Here is a 15,882-nt window from a genome sequence, read left to right on the forward strand (position 1 = left end):
ACCAAGAAATGAAATAAAAAGATGGACTGGAGGTTTCTGTGAGTACAACGGGGGGGTGGCTGCGGCATCGCTCTCCTTGACCCCCCCTCCACTTGGTTGTGCCCAGTGGGGCTCTGGGGCTCCCCCGGGGGTGCAATGGTACGCCCCAGGTGTATAAATCACCCCTGGGGGGGATTATTCTGGGGGGCTCTTTGGTACATTGACTGTTCCTCTTGCTTTTTAATAGGAACCAGTGGCCCAGCTTGGGGGGGGTCACTCTTTCCACCCCCCCAAAATCCATCTGGGGCCTTTATTGTGCGGGCCGGGGGGGGGAAGGACAAATTTCCCCCCCTGGGGATCCAGTGCTTCCAGTTCAACAACAGGGTTGGACTGGGGGGGTCAGACCCTTATTGTGCACTCCCCCCCCCCCCCCCCCCCCAACTTTTCCCATTTTTTGGGGGTGAGTTTCTTCACTTTTGGGGTGGGGGCTGTTACAGTAGGACCTACATAAACACAAGGGGGTGGCACAGCTTGCCCCCTGTGCCCCCCCCCCTCCCCAATCCCCCCCCCCCCCATGCACAGAGACGGCGGCGGGTCTGTAGAGATCCATAGATATTTATATAAATATTTGGGGCTGTACAAGTGGGGGGGGGGGGTGGTGTGTGTGGGGGGGTGTGTGTGGGTTTTGGGGGGGTGGGGGGGACGCACGCAGGTCACAGGTCGGGGGGGGCTGTGGGCCGGGGGGGCCCCTCCCCGCTGCCTGAGTGATCCAGCTCCGCGCTGTCACAGTCTGAGTCCTCCGACACCTGCGGGGGACACACACATCTGGGGGGGCCAGACACCCCCAAAGCCCCCCCGTCCAGCCCCCCCGTCCAGCTGGACCCCCCCCCCCACCCAGCTGGACCCCCCCCCAAACTGCTCCTGGGGGTCCCCAACTCCATGGACCCTGATTTGTGAGGGATCCCCAATAGGATCCACCTCCCCCAAGCTGCTATGTTTTGGGGGGGGGGTGGGGGGGGGGGTTTATGGGATTCCATTGTACATGAACTTGGGGTCTCATCCTCGGGGGAATCATGGGACCCCCCCCTTACTCTTGGGGGGCTTTGGACACTGCAATCCTGTAGGAGAAGCTCATGGGGATTTCCCCCCCCCCCCTCTGGGGGGTCCTGGGGGCACCTGCTTTATCCTGAGCCCCCTCCCATGGTTCCCAATCCTGGGGGACCCACCCACCCCTGGGGACCTGAACCCACCCTGGGGGGGTCAGGGGGTCTCTACCCCACAGGTTCCATCCCCAGGGGACCCCCCCCACCCTGGGATCACACCCATCCCTGTCACCCCCCCAAGGGTGGGGGCATCACCTTGGGGCTGAGGGTCCTGTGCACCCCCCACCCCTGGGGACCCCCCAATCCCACAGTCCCCAGCCCTGGGGGACCCTTGGGGACCCCCCAGCCCTGGTATCACCCCCTCCCAAGGTGTCACCAAACCCTGAAGGACGCTGGGGACCCGGGGACCTTAACTCCCTCCCGGGCTGGCTCAGGGGGTTCCCCACCCTTGGGGGACTATGAGGACCCCCAATCCCACAGTCCCCAGCCCTGGGGGGTCCTTGGGACCCCCCAGCCCTGGTATCACCCCCCTCCCAAGGTGTCACCAAACCCCGGGGTCCCTATCTCCCTCTTGGGCTGCCTCGGGGGGTCCCCACCCCTGGGGGACTATGGGGGACCACCCCCATCCCTGGGATCACACCCATCCCCATCACCCACCCAGGGTGGGGGCATCACCTTGGGGCTGAGGGTCCTGGGGACCCCCCCCAAACCTAGAGTCTACACCCCTGGGGGACCCTTGGGACTCCCCAGCCCTGCTATCACCCCCTCCCATGGTGTCACCAAACCCCAAGGGACCCTGGGACCTTAACTCCCTCCCGGGCTGGCTCAGGGGGTCCCCACCCAGTCCAGACACCCCTGGGGACACTTGGGACCCCCCAGCCGTGGTATCACCCCCTCCCAAGGTGTCACCAAGCCCCAAGGGACCCTGGGGACCCCGGGACCTTAACTCCCTCCCGGGCTGGCTCAGGGGGTCCCCAACCCTGGGGCACTATGGGGACCCCCCAATACCACAGTCCCCACCCCTGGGGGACCCTTGGGACCCCCCAGCCCTGGTATCACCCCCTCCCACGGTGTCACCAAGCCCCAAGGGACCCCCGGGACCTTAACTCCCTCCCGGGCTGGCTCAGGGGGTCCCCACCCCTGGGGCACTATGGGGACCCCCCACCCCGGGATCACCCGCCCCCCCCGGGTGCGTCGCTGACCTTGGGGCTGCCCCCCCCGGCCTGCCGGGCCGCCCCGTCGGGGGGCGCCGCGTCCAGCGGGATCTCGGAGCCCTGGGACAGCAGGTCCTCGGAGCGGTCGTCGGGCCGCTCGTCCGTGTTGGTGCTGCCCACGTCGGGGGTGGCGCTGTGCGAGGGGGTGGCGCTGTGCGAGGGGGTGGCGCTGTGCGACGGTTCGCTCGTGTGGCCCTCGTCCCCGTCCCCGTCCGAGAAGTTCTCCGAGCTGAAGGTCGACAGCGACTGGCGCTTGCTCATCCCCGGGGGCCACCTGGGGAGGGGGGGGGGCACTGAGGACCCAGGCGTCCGGGCACCTAAACCCCGCCCCTGCGCCCAGCCTGGGTGGCTGAGCACCCATGGACCCCCCCTGCATCCATCCCAGATGGCTGAGCACCCATGGACCCACCCTAGCGCCCACCGACCCCCTGCACCCATGGACCCCCCTGCATCCATTCCAGATGGCTGAGCACCCATGGACCCACCCTAGCGCCCACCGACCCCCTGCACCCATGGACCCCCCTGCATCCATCCCAGATGGCTGAGCATCCATGGAACCATCCTAGTGCCCACCGACCCCCCACACCCATCCTGAGCACCCATGGACCCCTGCACCCATCCCTGGTACCCACTGACCCCCTGCACCCATCCTGAGCACCCATGGACCCATCCTAGCACCAACCGACCCCCCGTACCATCCTGAGCACCCATGGACCCATCCTAGCACCAACCGACCCCTGCACCCATCCTGAGCATCCATGGACCCCCCGCACCCATCCCTGGTACCCACTGACCCCTGCACCCATCCTGAGCACCCACAGACCCCCCTGCATCCATCCCAAATGTCCGAGTACCCATGGACCCATCTTGGCGCCCACCGAACCCCGCACCTATCCTGAGCACCCATCCTGAGCACCCACGGACCCCCCCCGCACCCATCCCCGGTACCCACCGACCCTCTGCACCCATCCTGAGCACCCATGGACCCCCGCACCCATCCTGGGTGGCTGAGCACCCCTGGACCCATCCTGGGCTTCCAAGCACCCATGGAACCCCCCGCACCATCCCAGTTGTCTGAGCACCCACGGACCCCCTTACACCCACCCTGGGTGTCCCAGCGCCCCTGGACCCCCCCGGCCGGACCCAGCACCCTTGGTGGGGCTCAGCACCCACCTCTGCCGCAGCGGCAGCTCCACCTCGCTGTCCACCTCCCCCTCCTCCTCCTCGGACGACACCCCCCGCTTCTGCAAAACGGGGGGGGACACACATTGGGGTCCTCAGCTGCCCCTCAGGAGGGACCAGGCGTCCTGACCCCCCCATCCCCCCCCCCCCCTACCCCAGGAGAGACCCCAATCCTGACCCCCCAAAGGTCCTGAACCCCCCTACTTAGGAGACGGGATCCACCCCCCCCGCCCCGCGCTGTGCTGGGATGGACCTGGGGGTCGTGTGTCGTGTCCCCCACCCCCCCAAAAAAGGGACTCAGGCGTCCGGGGCGCTCACCTGGCCGCGGGTGACGGCCGCCCGGTACAGGCAGCGCCGCGGGGGTCAGGTGCTGGCCCGGCCCCCCCTCTGCCCCCCCGGCCGCCCCCGCTGTCCCGCTCGGGCTCTCCGGGGGTGGGGGGCTGCGGGGGGGGGCGACTCCTGCGTGCCCGTGGCCCCCCCGGCCCCCGCATCGGGCACCGCGGCCGGAGGGGCCCCCGCAGCCTCCAAGGTGCCCCCGAGGATGTCGGGGCCGGGGGAGGTCGGGGGGGGTCCCCGGGGGGGTCCGGCCTCGGGGCCCTGTTCGGCGCAGCCCCCCCGCGGTCCCGCTTTGCGGTGCCGGCCCTTGGCGCGGCGGCTGCGCCCGGGCGAGGGGGGGCCCTTGGGACACCCCGGCAGCGCCACCTGCGCCATGGCCGCATCCAGCTTGGGCAGCAGCACCTCGGGCTTCAGGATGTCGGGGCTGGGGGGGGGACACACACGGGGGGGCTGCAGATGGTTCCCCTCCCCACCCCCAGCCAGGGGGAATCCCCCATGTCCAGAACCCCCAAATCCAGACACCCCCCCTTCCAAACCCCCATCCTAAGGGACACCAGTATCTGCGCCCCACCAAGGTGAATCCCCAGAGCCCCCACAAAAAGGGCCCAAACCACCCACCCCCCCCCAACCCCGACCCCAAAGGACCCAGGTGTCCGGGCTCCCAGCCTCCCCCACAAAGGACCCCACCAGGTCCCCAGAAACCCTCAGGTCCCCCCACCCTAAAAGACCCCCCGGAATTGAACCCCCAGGCCCCCCTCCCCAAAGGACCCAGGCGTCCGGGCTCCCACCCCCCAAAGACCCACATGTCCATGTCCCCACATCCCCGCAACCCTGAGGGACCCCCATGTCCATGTCCCCCACCAAGCCCCCAGCCCCAAACCCCCCCCCACCCCAAAGGACCCGGGGACCCCCGCACTCTCCCGAGGGACCCAGGCGTCCGGGGCGCACCGCTTGCCGTGGGGCGAGAGTTTTCTGGGGGACGTTGCGTTTCTTGATGAGGGTCTCGACGGCGTTGCCGTGCAGGAGCCCCCGCGGCGCCCGCGGCTTGAAGAGCCCAGGGTAGCGCTTCTCCAGCGCCTGCTCCCGCCTGCCACGGGGGCCACCACGCGTGGGCACCCGCCCGGGGACGTGGGGGGGGACACGTGGGGTTAAGGGGTGGCCATGGGCTTGGGGAGCCGTGGGGTGGGTGTAGGGATGGTCATGGGGTACATTGAGGGTTGACCGTGGCCATGGGGTGGCCATGGGATGCTATAGGTTTTGGCCATGGTCATGAGTTGGCCATGGGGTGCTCTAGGGTTGGCCATGGCCATAGAGTGGCCATGGGGTGCTATAGGTTTGGCCATGGTCATGAGTTGGCCATGAGGGTGCTGTAGGGTTGGTCATGGGGTGCTGTAGGGTTGGCCATGGCCATGAGTTGGCCGTGGGGTGGCTGTAGGGTTGGTCATGGGGTGCTGTAGCGTTGACCATGGGGTGGCTGTAGGGTTGGTCATGGGGTGCTGTAGAGTTGACTATGGGGTGGGCTGTAGGGTTGACCATGGGGTGGCTGTAGGGTTGGTCATGGGGTGCTGTAGGGTTGACCATGGGGTGGCTGTAGGGTTGGTCATGGGGTGCTGTAGGGTTGACCATGGGGTGGCTGTAGGGTTGGTCATGGGGTGCTGTAGGGTTGACCATGGCCAAGGGATGGATATTGGGTTGGCCATGGCCATGAGTTGGCCATGGGGTGCTGTAACGTTGGCCATGTCAAAGGGGTGGCCATGGGGACAGTTCTAGGGGTGGTGCTGGGTGCTGGGTGGGTGCCGGTGGGTGCCGGCAGTGCCGTCTCACCTGAGCAGCTCTCTTCTCTTTGAGCTCCAGCTGCAGCATGAGGGCGCTGAGCTCCATGTAGAGGTTGTTGTGCGCGCTCCAGCTTGCGCTCGTAGTGCTCTCGGATGTCCAGCGCGTGCCTGGCGCGGGGGACACGGCTGGCGTCGGCACAGGCACTCCATGGCACCCCAATGCACCTCAGTGCACCCCAATGCACTCCATGGCACCCCAGTGCACCTCAATGCATCCACCTGCACCCCCAATGCACCCCACGGCACCCCGATGCACCCCACGGCACCCCAATGCACCACATGGCAACCCAATGCACCCCAGTGCACCTCAATGCACCCCACGGCACCCCAATGCACCCCAGTGCACCCCAATGCACTCCACAGCACCCCAGTGCACCCCAATGCATCCCACGGCACCCCAATGCACCCCAGTGCACCCTATGCACCCCAATGCACTCCACGGCACCCCAGTGCACCCCAATGCACCCCATGGCAACCCAATGCAGTCCACGGCACCCTAGTGCATCCCAATGCATCCCACAGCAACCCAATGCAGTCCACGGCACCCCCAATGCACCCCAAGTGGAACCCTATGGCACACCCACATGCACCCCATGGCAACCCAATGCACCCCACAGCGCCCCAATGCACCCAGCACATGCAAGGACAATCACCCAACAGCCAGCCCTCCACCCCCAGCACCCCCGACACCCCCCTGCCCACGGTCCCGCCGTGTCCCCCGTGTCCCCCGTGTCCCGTGTCCCGCGTCCCGTGTCCCCACCGCAGCTCCTCGCGCCGGCGGTTGATCAGCTCCTCCTCCAGCCGGTGCAGACACGTCCCCCTCTGACTTGATCTTCCTCAAAGTGCAGCTTCACCTCCTCCCGCCACTCCGCCTGCGGCACCGGCCCACGGCTACCGCGGGCACCACGGGCACCGGCCACGGCTACAGCGGGCACCATGGGCACCGGGCATGGCTACCGCGGGCACCATGGGCACCGAGCACGCCTACCGCGGGCACCATGGGCACCGGGCACGGCTACCGCGGGCACTGGGCACCATGGGCACTGGCCATGGCTACCGCGCACACTGGGTACCAGCTACTCTGGGCACTGGGCACACTGGGCACTGGGCACACTGGGCACCAGTTACTGCAGGTACTGGGAGTCCCAGCTGTTTGGTATCTCAGGGGGCTCAGGGTTCTGGGGGTGCTGGGTACCCAGGTTCTGGGGGGTGTCGAGTTCTGGGGGTTCTGTGTTCTGGGGGTTCTGGGTTCTGGGGGTGCCGGGTTCTGGAGGTTCCTGGTTCTGGGGGGTTCCGGGTTCTGGGGGCGCCGCATTCTGGGGGTGCCAGGTTCTGGGGGTTCTGGGGTTCTGGGGGTTCTGGGGGTGTCGGGTTCTGGGGGTCCTGGGGGTGCCGAGTTCTGGAAGTTCCGGGTTCTGGGGGTTCTGGGGTTCTGGGGGGGCCGGGTTCTGGGGGGTTCTGGGTTCTGGGGGGGGCCGGTTCCGGGGGTACCTGGGATTTGAAGTAGGTCTCCTGGGGGGTGGAGAGCACGTCGGCCGAGGCGATGTCGAGGTGCAGCAGGATCTGGCGGAAGGACGGGCGGTTCCGGGGTTTGCTGTTCCTGGGGGGGACACGGCGCTGGGTGCAGGCGGGGGGGGCACAGCTGGGTGCGGGGGGGGGACACGACTGGGTGCGGGGGGGGACACGGCTGGGTGCGAGGGGGGACAACGGCTGGGTGCGGGGGGGGGGCACGGCTGGGTGCGGGGGGGGACACGGCTGGGTGCATGGGGGGACACGGCTGGGTGCTGGGTGTGGGGGGAACATGGCTGGGTGCGGGGGGGGCACATCTGGGTGCAGGGGGGGGACAGCAGCTGGGTTGCGGGGGGGATATGGCTGGGTGATGGGGGGGGACAACAGCTGGGTGCAGGGGGGACATGGCTGGGTGCTGGGGGGACATGGCTGGGTGCTTGGGGGGACACATCTGGGTGCAGGGGGGGGACATGGCTGGTGGTGGGGGGGACACAGCTTGGGGGACACGGCTGGGTGTGGGGGGGCACAGCTGAGTGCTGGGGGGTGCTGAGGCTTTTGGGGTGCACAGGGGCAGCACAGAACACGGGGCAGCATCCCATGGGTGGGGCCACCCCAGGGTGCTGGCGGGGGGATCCCGGTGACAAGGGACAACCGCCCACATTGGGGTGCCAAGGCTGGTCCCTCACAGCGGCTGTTCCAGTGGAGGGGTCCCCCATGGGCTGGTTCCAGCACGAGATGGGCGCCCATGGCGCGGTGTCCCCAGGGCAGGGAGTCCCCAGGGTGTCCCCCAGGGTGTCCCCAACGGGTGGCACTCACCAGCACTGCCGCAGCAGCACCTTGAAGCCGTCGGGGCAGCCGGAGGGGACGGGCAGGTGGAGGCTGTTGCTGCCCACCCCCCAGATGATGGCCGAGGAGTCCACGTCCTTGTAGGGGATCTCGCCCGTCAGCAGCTCCCACAGCACCACCCCGAAGGACCTGGGGACGGTGGCACCCGCGGCCCCGTCACCCACCGCTGGGCGCCCCCCAGGGGCTTCCCCTGGTCCCCCTTGCCCTGCCCTGGTGTCACCTTCCCTGCCCGTGCTGGTGTCCCCGATGTCCCCTGCTCTCTCCTCAGCTCCTTGATGTCCCCACTCCTGTCCCCCAGTGTCCCTCCCAGTATCCCCAATGTCCCCACCTCTGGTCACCCCCAGAGTCCCCCTGTTCCTATTGTCCCCAGTGTCCCCAGTATCCCAAATGTCCGCACTTCTGGTCACCCACAGTGTCCCCTCAGTGTCCCCCTGTTCCTATTGTCTCCACTGTCCCAGTATCCCCAATGTCCCTACCTCTGGTCACCCCCAGAGTCCCCCTGTTCCTATTGTCCCCAGTATCCCAAATGTCCGCACTTCTGGTCACCCACAGTGTCCCCTCAGTGTCCCCCCTGTTCCTATTGTCTCCACATGTCCCAGTATCCCCCAATGTCCCTACCTCTGGTCACCCCCAGAGTCCCCCTGTTCCTATTGTCCCCAGTATCCCAAATGTCCGCACCTCTGGTCACCCACAGTGTCCCCTCAGTGTCCCCCTGTTCCTATTGTCTCCGCTGTCCCAGTATCCCCAATGTCCCCACCTCTGGTCACCCACAGTGTCCCCCTGTTCCTATTGTCCCCAGTGTCCCCAGTATCCCCAGTGTCCCCACCTCTGGTCACCCACAGTGTCCCCTCAGTATTCCCCTGTTCCTATTGTCTCCAATGTCTCCAGTATCCCCAATGTCCCCACCTCTGGTCACCCACAGTGTCCCCCCTGTTCCTATTGTCTCCAATGTCCCCTGTGCCACCCAGTGTCCCCATTGCCTCCCAAAGCCCCCGGTGTCCCCGATGTCCCCAAGGTGCCCTCACCAGATGTCCACCTTCTCGGAGACGGCTCGTTGCGGATGACCTCGGGTGCCATCCAGGCCACCGTGCCGGCAAAGGACATCTTGGTGCTCTTGTCAATGAGCTCCTTGGAGGTGCCGAAGTCCGAGATCTTCACCACGTCGTCGTAGGTGATGAGCATGCTGGGGGGCACGGCTCAGCGCCACGCCAGCGCCACGCCAGCACCACGCCACGTCATCGGGTCACGGGCATGCCACCACCGTGGGGACAGCGTCACGGACATGCCACCACCATGGGCACAACATGATGGATGTGCCACCACCGTGGGCACAATGTCATGGACGTGCCACCACTGTGGGGACAGCGTCATGGACATGCCACCACCATGGGCACAACGTCATGATGGACATGGCACCACTATGGACATGTCACCACCATGCACATGTCACCACCATGCACATGTCACCACCATGACCATGTCACCGCCATGGCCATGTCACCACCATGCGTATGTCACCACCATGCACGTCACCACCATGCACATGTCACCACCATGGCCATGTCACCATCGTGCACATGTCACCCACCACCATGTACACGTCACCACCATGAACATGTCACCACCGTGCACATGTCACCACCATGGCCATGTCACCACCATGCACATGTCACCACCACGAACATGTCACCATCATACACATGTCACCACCATGTACATGTCACCACCATGGCCATGTCACCATCATGTACATGTCACCACCACGCACATGTCAGCATCATGCACATGTCACCACCATGGACATGTCACCACCATGGCCATGTCACCATCATGTACATGTCACCACTACGCACATATCAGCATCATGCACATGTCACCACCATGGCCATGTCACCACCATGTACATGTCACCACCATGAACATGTCACCATCACGAACATGTCACCATCACGAACATGTCACTGCCATGCACATGTCACTACCATGGCCATGTCACCATCATGCACATGTCACCGCCATGCACACGTCACCACCATGAACACGTCACCACCATGAACATGTCACCGCCATGAACATGTCACCGCCATGCACATGTCACCGCCACGCACATGTCACCGCCATGCACATGTCAACGCCATGCACATGTCACCACCATGGACATGTCACCACCATGGACATGTCACCATCACAAACATGTCACCGTCATGGCCATGTCACCACCATACACATGTCACCACCATGAACATGTCACCGCCATGGCCATGTCATCATCATGCACATGTCACCACCATGCACATATCACCACCACGAACATGTCACCGCCATGGCCATGTCACCATCATGCACATGTCACCATCATGCACATGTCACCACCATGCACATGTCACCACCATGGCCATGTCACCATCATGCACATGTCACCACCATGAACATGTCACCGCCATGGCCATGTCATCATCATGCACATGTCACCACCATGCACATGTCACCACCATGCACATTTCACCATCATGCACATGTCACCACCATGTACATGTCACCGCCATGCACATGTCACCGCCATGCACATGTCACCGCCATGCACATGTCAACGCCATGGCCATGTCAACGCCATGGCCATGTCACCACCATGCACATGTCACCACCATGAACATGTCACCACCATGGCCATGCCACCACCATACACATGTCACCACCGTGGCCATGTCACCACCATGGCCATGTCACCATCACGAACATGTCACCGCCACGGGCACTCAACCATGTCCAACATGCAGCCCCCAAGGGGACAAGGCACCACCACGGCCACGGCGCTGCCACCACCACGCACCCACCACACGCACAGCCCCACCGCTGCACCCATGGGTGCTCCCGAGCCCCCGTCCCCGCTCACTTGGGCGACTTGAGGTCGCGGTGGATGATCTTGTGCAGGTGCAGGTAGTTCATGCCGCCGGCGATGCCCATGGACCAGTCGACCAGCAGGGACGGGGTGACCTTGCGCCCGGCGCGCAGCACCTCGTACAGCTGGCCCTGGGCGCAGAACTCCATGATGATGCAGTAACAGGGGGCCTGGGTGCACACACCCCTGCGGGCACAGCGCCACCTCAGCGCCCGCCGCCCGGTCAGGGGACACCCACTGGCACCCAAAGGTGCTGGGGCACCAAACGTCTCTGGGGCACCCAACTGTACTGGGCCACCCAACTGTATTGGGCCACCCAACTGTACTGGGGCACCCGACTTTTCCAGGACACTCAACCGTATTGGGATACCCAAGTGTATTAGGGCACCCAACCTTATTGGGGCACCCAAATTTGTTGGGGGACCCAACCTTATTGGGACACCCAACCATTTTGGGGCATCCAGCTTCACCAGGGCACCCAACCATATTGGGGGACCCAACAGTATTAGGGCACCCAACCTTATTGGGGCACCCAACTCTACTGGGGCACTTAACTTTGTTGGGCACCCAACTCTATTGGGGCACCCAACTATTTTGGGGCACTTGACTTCTCCAGGGCACCCAACCTTATTGGGGCACCCAACCTTATTATTGGGCCACCCAACTCTATTGGGGCACCCAACTTCTCCAGGACACTCAGCCATATTGGGACACCCAACTGTACAAGGGCACCCAACCTTATTGGGCCACCCAACTATTTTGGGCCACCCAACTTCACCAGGGCACCCTACCTCATTGGGGCACCCAACTTTGTCAGGGCACCCAACTCTATTGGGGCACCCAACTATTTTGGGGCACTTGACTTCTCCAGGGCACCCAACCTTATTGGGGCACCCAACCTTATTATTGGGGCACCCAACTCTATTGGGGCACCCAACTTCTCCAGGACACTCAGCCATATTGGGACACCCAACTGTACAAGGGCACCCAACCTTATTGGGCCACCCAACTATTTTGGGCCACCCAACTTCACCAGGGCACCCTACCTCATTGGGGCACCCAACTTTGTCAGGGCACCCAACTCTATTGGGGCACCCAACTATTTTGGGGCACTTGACTTCTCCAGGGCACCCAACCTTATTGGGGCACCCAACCTTATTATTGGGCCACCCAACTCTATTGGGGCACCCAACTTCTCCAGGACACTCAGCCATATTGGGGCACCCAACTGTACAAGGGCACCCAACCTCATTGGGGCACCCAACTTTGTCAGTGCACCCAACTCTATTGGGGCACCCAACTGTTTTGGGGCACTTGACTTGTTCCATGGTGTCCCCATGTCCACGTCCCGCGTCCCCACGGCCCCCACGCCCCCCGGCCCCATCGCTCACTTGAAGGTGATGATGTTGGGGTGCTTGAGCTTGCGCAGGTGCTTGATGTCGGTCTCCTTGAGGTCGCGCACCTTCTTCACAGCCACCTCCTCGCCGTGGAAGCGCCCCAGGAACACGGCGCCCTGCGCCCCGCTGCCCACCCACTGCAGGTCCAGGATCTCCTCGAACGGCACCTCCCAGGGGTCTGCGGGCACCCGTGACCGTGGGACCCCACACCCATGGGACCCCACACCAGCACCCGCGCCTGTGGGACCCCACACCCATGGGACCCCCACACCAGCACCCACACCATGGGACCCCCACACCAGCACCCGTGCCCGTGGGACCCCACACCAGCATCCACACCCATGGGACCCCCACACCAGCACCCGTGCCCGTGGGACCCCACACCCATGGGACCCCCACACCAGCACCCGCGCCCGTGGGACCCCACACCGGCACCCTTGGGGCACCCGCGCCCATGGGACCCCATACCCCTTCACCCCATACCACCCTCCCTCGCCCCATAGCACCCTCCTTAGCCCCACAGCACCCTCTTCACCCCATAGCACCCTCCTTTGCCCCACAGCACCCCCCTTGCCCTATAGCACCCTCCTTCACCCCATAGCAGCCTCCCTTGCCCCATAGCGCTCTCCCTTGCCCCATAACACCCTCCCTTACCCCACAGCACCCTCCTTTGCCCCACAGCACCCTCTTCACCCCATAGCACCCCCTTACCTCATACCACCCTCCTTCTCCCCATAGCACCCTCTTCACCCCATAGCACCTCCCTTGCCCCACAGCCCGCTCCTTCACCCCATAGCACAGCCTTTCACCCCACAGCCCCCTCCCTTACCCCATAGCACAGCCCTTCACCCCACAGCCCGCTCCTTCACCCCACAGCCCGCTCCTTCACCCCATAGCACAGCCCTTCACCCCATAGCACCTCCCTTACCCCACAGCCCGCTCCTTCACCCCACAGCACAGTCCTTCACCCCACAGCACCTCCTTTACCCCATAGCACAGTCCTTCACCCCACAGCACAGTCCTTCACCCCACAGCCCACTCCTTCACCCCATAGCACAGCCTTTCACCCCACAGCCCCCTCCTTCACCCCACAGCCCACTCCTTCACCCCACAGCCCCCTCCTTCACTCCATAGCACCTCCCTTACCCCATAGCACAGCCTTTCACCCCACAGCCCGCTCCCTCACCCCATATCACCCTCCCTTACCCCATAGAGCCCTCCTTTGCCCCACAGCGCCCTCTTCACCCCATAGCACCTCCCTTGCCCCATACCACCCTCCTTCTCCCCACAGCACCCTCTTCACCCCACAGCCCCGTCCTTCACCCCACAGCCCGCCCCTTCACCCCACAGCCCGCCCCTTCACCCCATAGCACAGCCCTTCACCCCACAGCCCCCTCCTTCACCCCACCCCGCCCTCTGGCACCCCGCGGCCCCCCTCACCCTCCTGGGGGTGCTTGTGCTCGGCCGCGTAGGCCTTGCCGATCATGGTCCAGACGGGCCTGAGGCAGCCGAACAGCCCCTCCAGGAAGCCCCCCCCGGGCTGGCAGCGCAGCGGCGCGGGCCCTGCGGCCGGCGGCCCCGGCGCCTCGGGGCCCAGCTCGGGCTGGCGGGGCGGCCCGCGGCGCGGCCAGGCCTCGGGGGGCGCGGCGGGGGCGGGGGCGGGGCCGGCGGGCAGCGCCTCGCGCAGCACGCACTGCGTGGGGGTCAGATCCTGCTCGGGGGTCCCGTCCGAGCCCAGCGCCAGCGACGGCGACGGCGTGCGCGTCTCGTGCAGACAGGCCATGGCGGGGCCCCTCCCCGAGCCCCCCGCGCGCCCTGGGTCTGCAGGAGGGGGCGTCAGTGCGGGGGGGACCCGCCTGCACCCATGGGCGCCCCCTTGCACCCAGGGGTGCGTCCCTGTGCATGCACCTGCACCCATGGGCGCCCCCTTGCACCCAGGGGTGCGTCTCTGGGCATGCACCTGCACCCATGGGCGCCCCCTTGCACCCAGGGGTGCGTCCCTGGGCATGCACCTGCACCCATGGGCGCCCCCCTTGCACCCAGGGGTGCGTCCCTGGGCATGCACCTGCACCCATGGGCGCCCCCTTGCACCCAGGGGTGCGTCCCTGGGCATGCACCTGCACCCATGGGCGCCCCCTTGCACCCAGGGGTGCGTCCCTGTGCATGCACCTGCACCCATGGGCTCCCCCTTGCACCCAGGGGTGCGTCCCTGGGCATGCATCTGCACCCTCATGTGCACCCCCCTTGCACCCAGGGGTGCGTCCCTGGGATGCACCTGCACCCATGGGTGCACCCCCTTGCTCACATGTGCACCCACTTGCACCCGTGTGCGCCCCCTTGCACCCAGGGGTGCGTCCCTGGGCATGCACCTGCACCCATGGGTGCACCCCCTTACTCACGTGTGCACCCCCTTGCACCCACGGGTGCATCCCTGTGCATGCACCTGCACCCTCATGTGCACCCCCTTGCACCCATGGGTGCATCCCTGTGCATGCACCTGCACCCTCATGTGCACCCCCTTGCACCCATGGGTGCATCCCTGTGCATGCACCTGCACCCTCATGTGCACCTCCTTGCACCCATGGGTGCATCCCTGTGCATGCACCTGCACCCATGGGTGCACCCCCTTGCTCACATGTGCACCCCCTTGCACCCATGGGTGCATCCCTGTGCATGCACCTGCACCCATGGGTGCACCCTCTTGCTCACATGTGCACCCCCCTTGCACCCAGGGGTGCATCCCTGTGCATGCACCTGCACCCCCTTGCACCCATATGTGCACCCCATACATGCACCTGCACCCATGGGCGCTCCTCCATGTGTGCACCCCCTTACTCACACATGCACCCCCTTGCACCCATGGGCACCCCCCTTGCACCCAGGGGTGCGTCCCTGTGCATGCACCTGCCTCTCCTTGCACCCCCCTTACTCACATGTGCACCCCCTTGCACTCACGTGTGCACCCCATACATGCACCTGCACCCATGGGTGCACCTCTATGTGTGCACCCCCTTACTCACACGTGCACCCCTTGCACCCATGGGTGCAACTCCACGTGTGCACCCCCCCCCTTACACACACGGGCACCCCCTTACGTGCACAGGCACCTTTTTACATGTGTGAGCAACCCCCTTGCACGCACGTGTGCAACCCCAGCTGTGTGTGCACCCCCTTACATGCACCTGCACCCATGGGCACCCCTTTACATGCGTGTGCACCCCTTGCACCTGTGTGTGCCCCCCCCGGCACGTCTACGCACCCCCTTGCACACACACGCACCTCTTGCACCCACATGAGCGTGCAAAGGTGTGCACAAGCATGCAGGAGCACACACGAGTGTGCAAGGGTGTGCACAAGCGTGTGTGAGCATACGGCAGCGTGCAAATGCGCTGGGGGGGGGGGGGGGAAACTGAGGCAGGGCCGGGGTGGGGGCGGGACCCAAGAGTCCGGGGGGGGGGGGGTCCCTGGGTGGGGAGGGGATGAGGCCCGATCCAGGTCCCCTGAAAATTGGGGGGGGGGGGGAGTGGGGGGGTTGTTGCCATGGCAACAGCGGAGCCGGCGATGAGGTCATCACTAAAATTA

At 65.3% G+C, this 15,882-nt stretch overlaps 1 protein-coding gene across 1 annotated transcript; it reads right to left on the reverse strand.

The window, feature by feature from the left end:
• Window positions 1-692: 692 nt before the first annotated feature.
• MAP3K12 (mitogen-activated protein kinase kinase kinase 12) lies at window positions 693-14,083 on the reverse strand (the record flags this gene model as incomplete). Its single annotated transcript, XM_080360692.1, is given in 21 exon segments — window positions 693-785; window positions 2,285-2,570; window positions 3,470-3,540; window positions 3,797-3,826; window positions 3,828-3,854; window positions 3,856-3,930; window positions 3,932-4,238; window positions 4,763-4,785; window positions 4,787-4,901; window positions 5,639-5,649; window positions 5,651-5,707; window positions 5,709-5,757; window positions 6,410-6,483; window positions 6,486-6,521; window positions 7,141-7,249; window positions 7,975-8,133; window positions 9,030-9,051; window positions 9,054-9,187; window positions 10,898-11,089; window positions 12,295-12,478; window positions 13,741-14,083. Coding segments are annotated over 21 exon segments (2,397 nt in total).
• Between the last annotated feature and the right edge of the window lie 1,799 nt (window positions 14,084-15,882).

This window comes from Nesoenas mayeri (genome assembly GCF_963082525.1).
Source record: "Nesoenas mayeri genome assembly, chromosome: 28".
Classification (NCBI taxonomy): Eukaryota; Metazoa; Chordata; class Aves; order Columbiformes; family Columbidae; genus Nesoenas; species Nesoenas mayeri.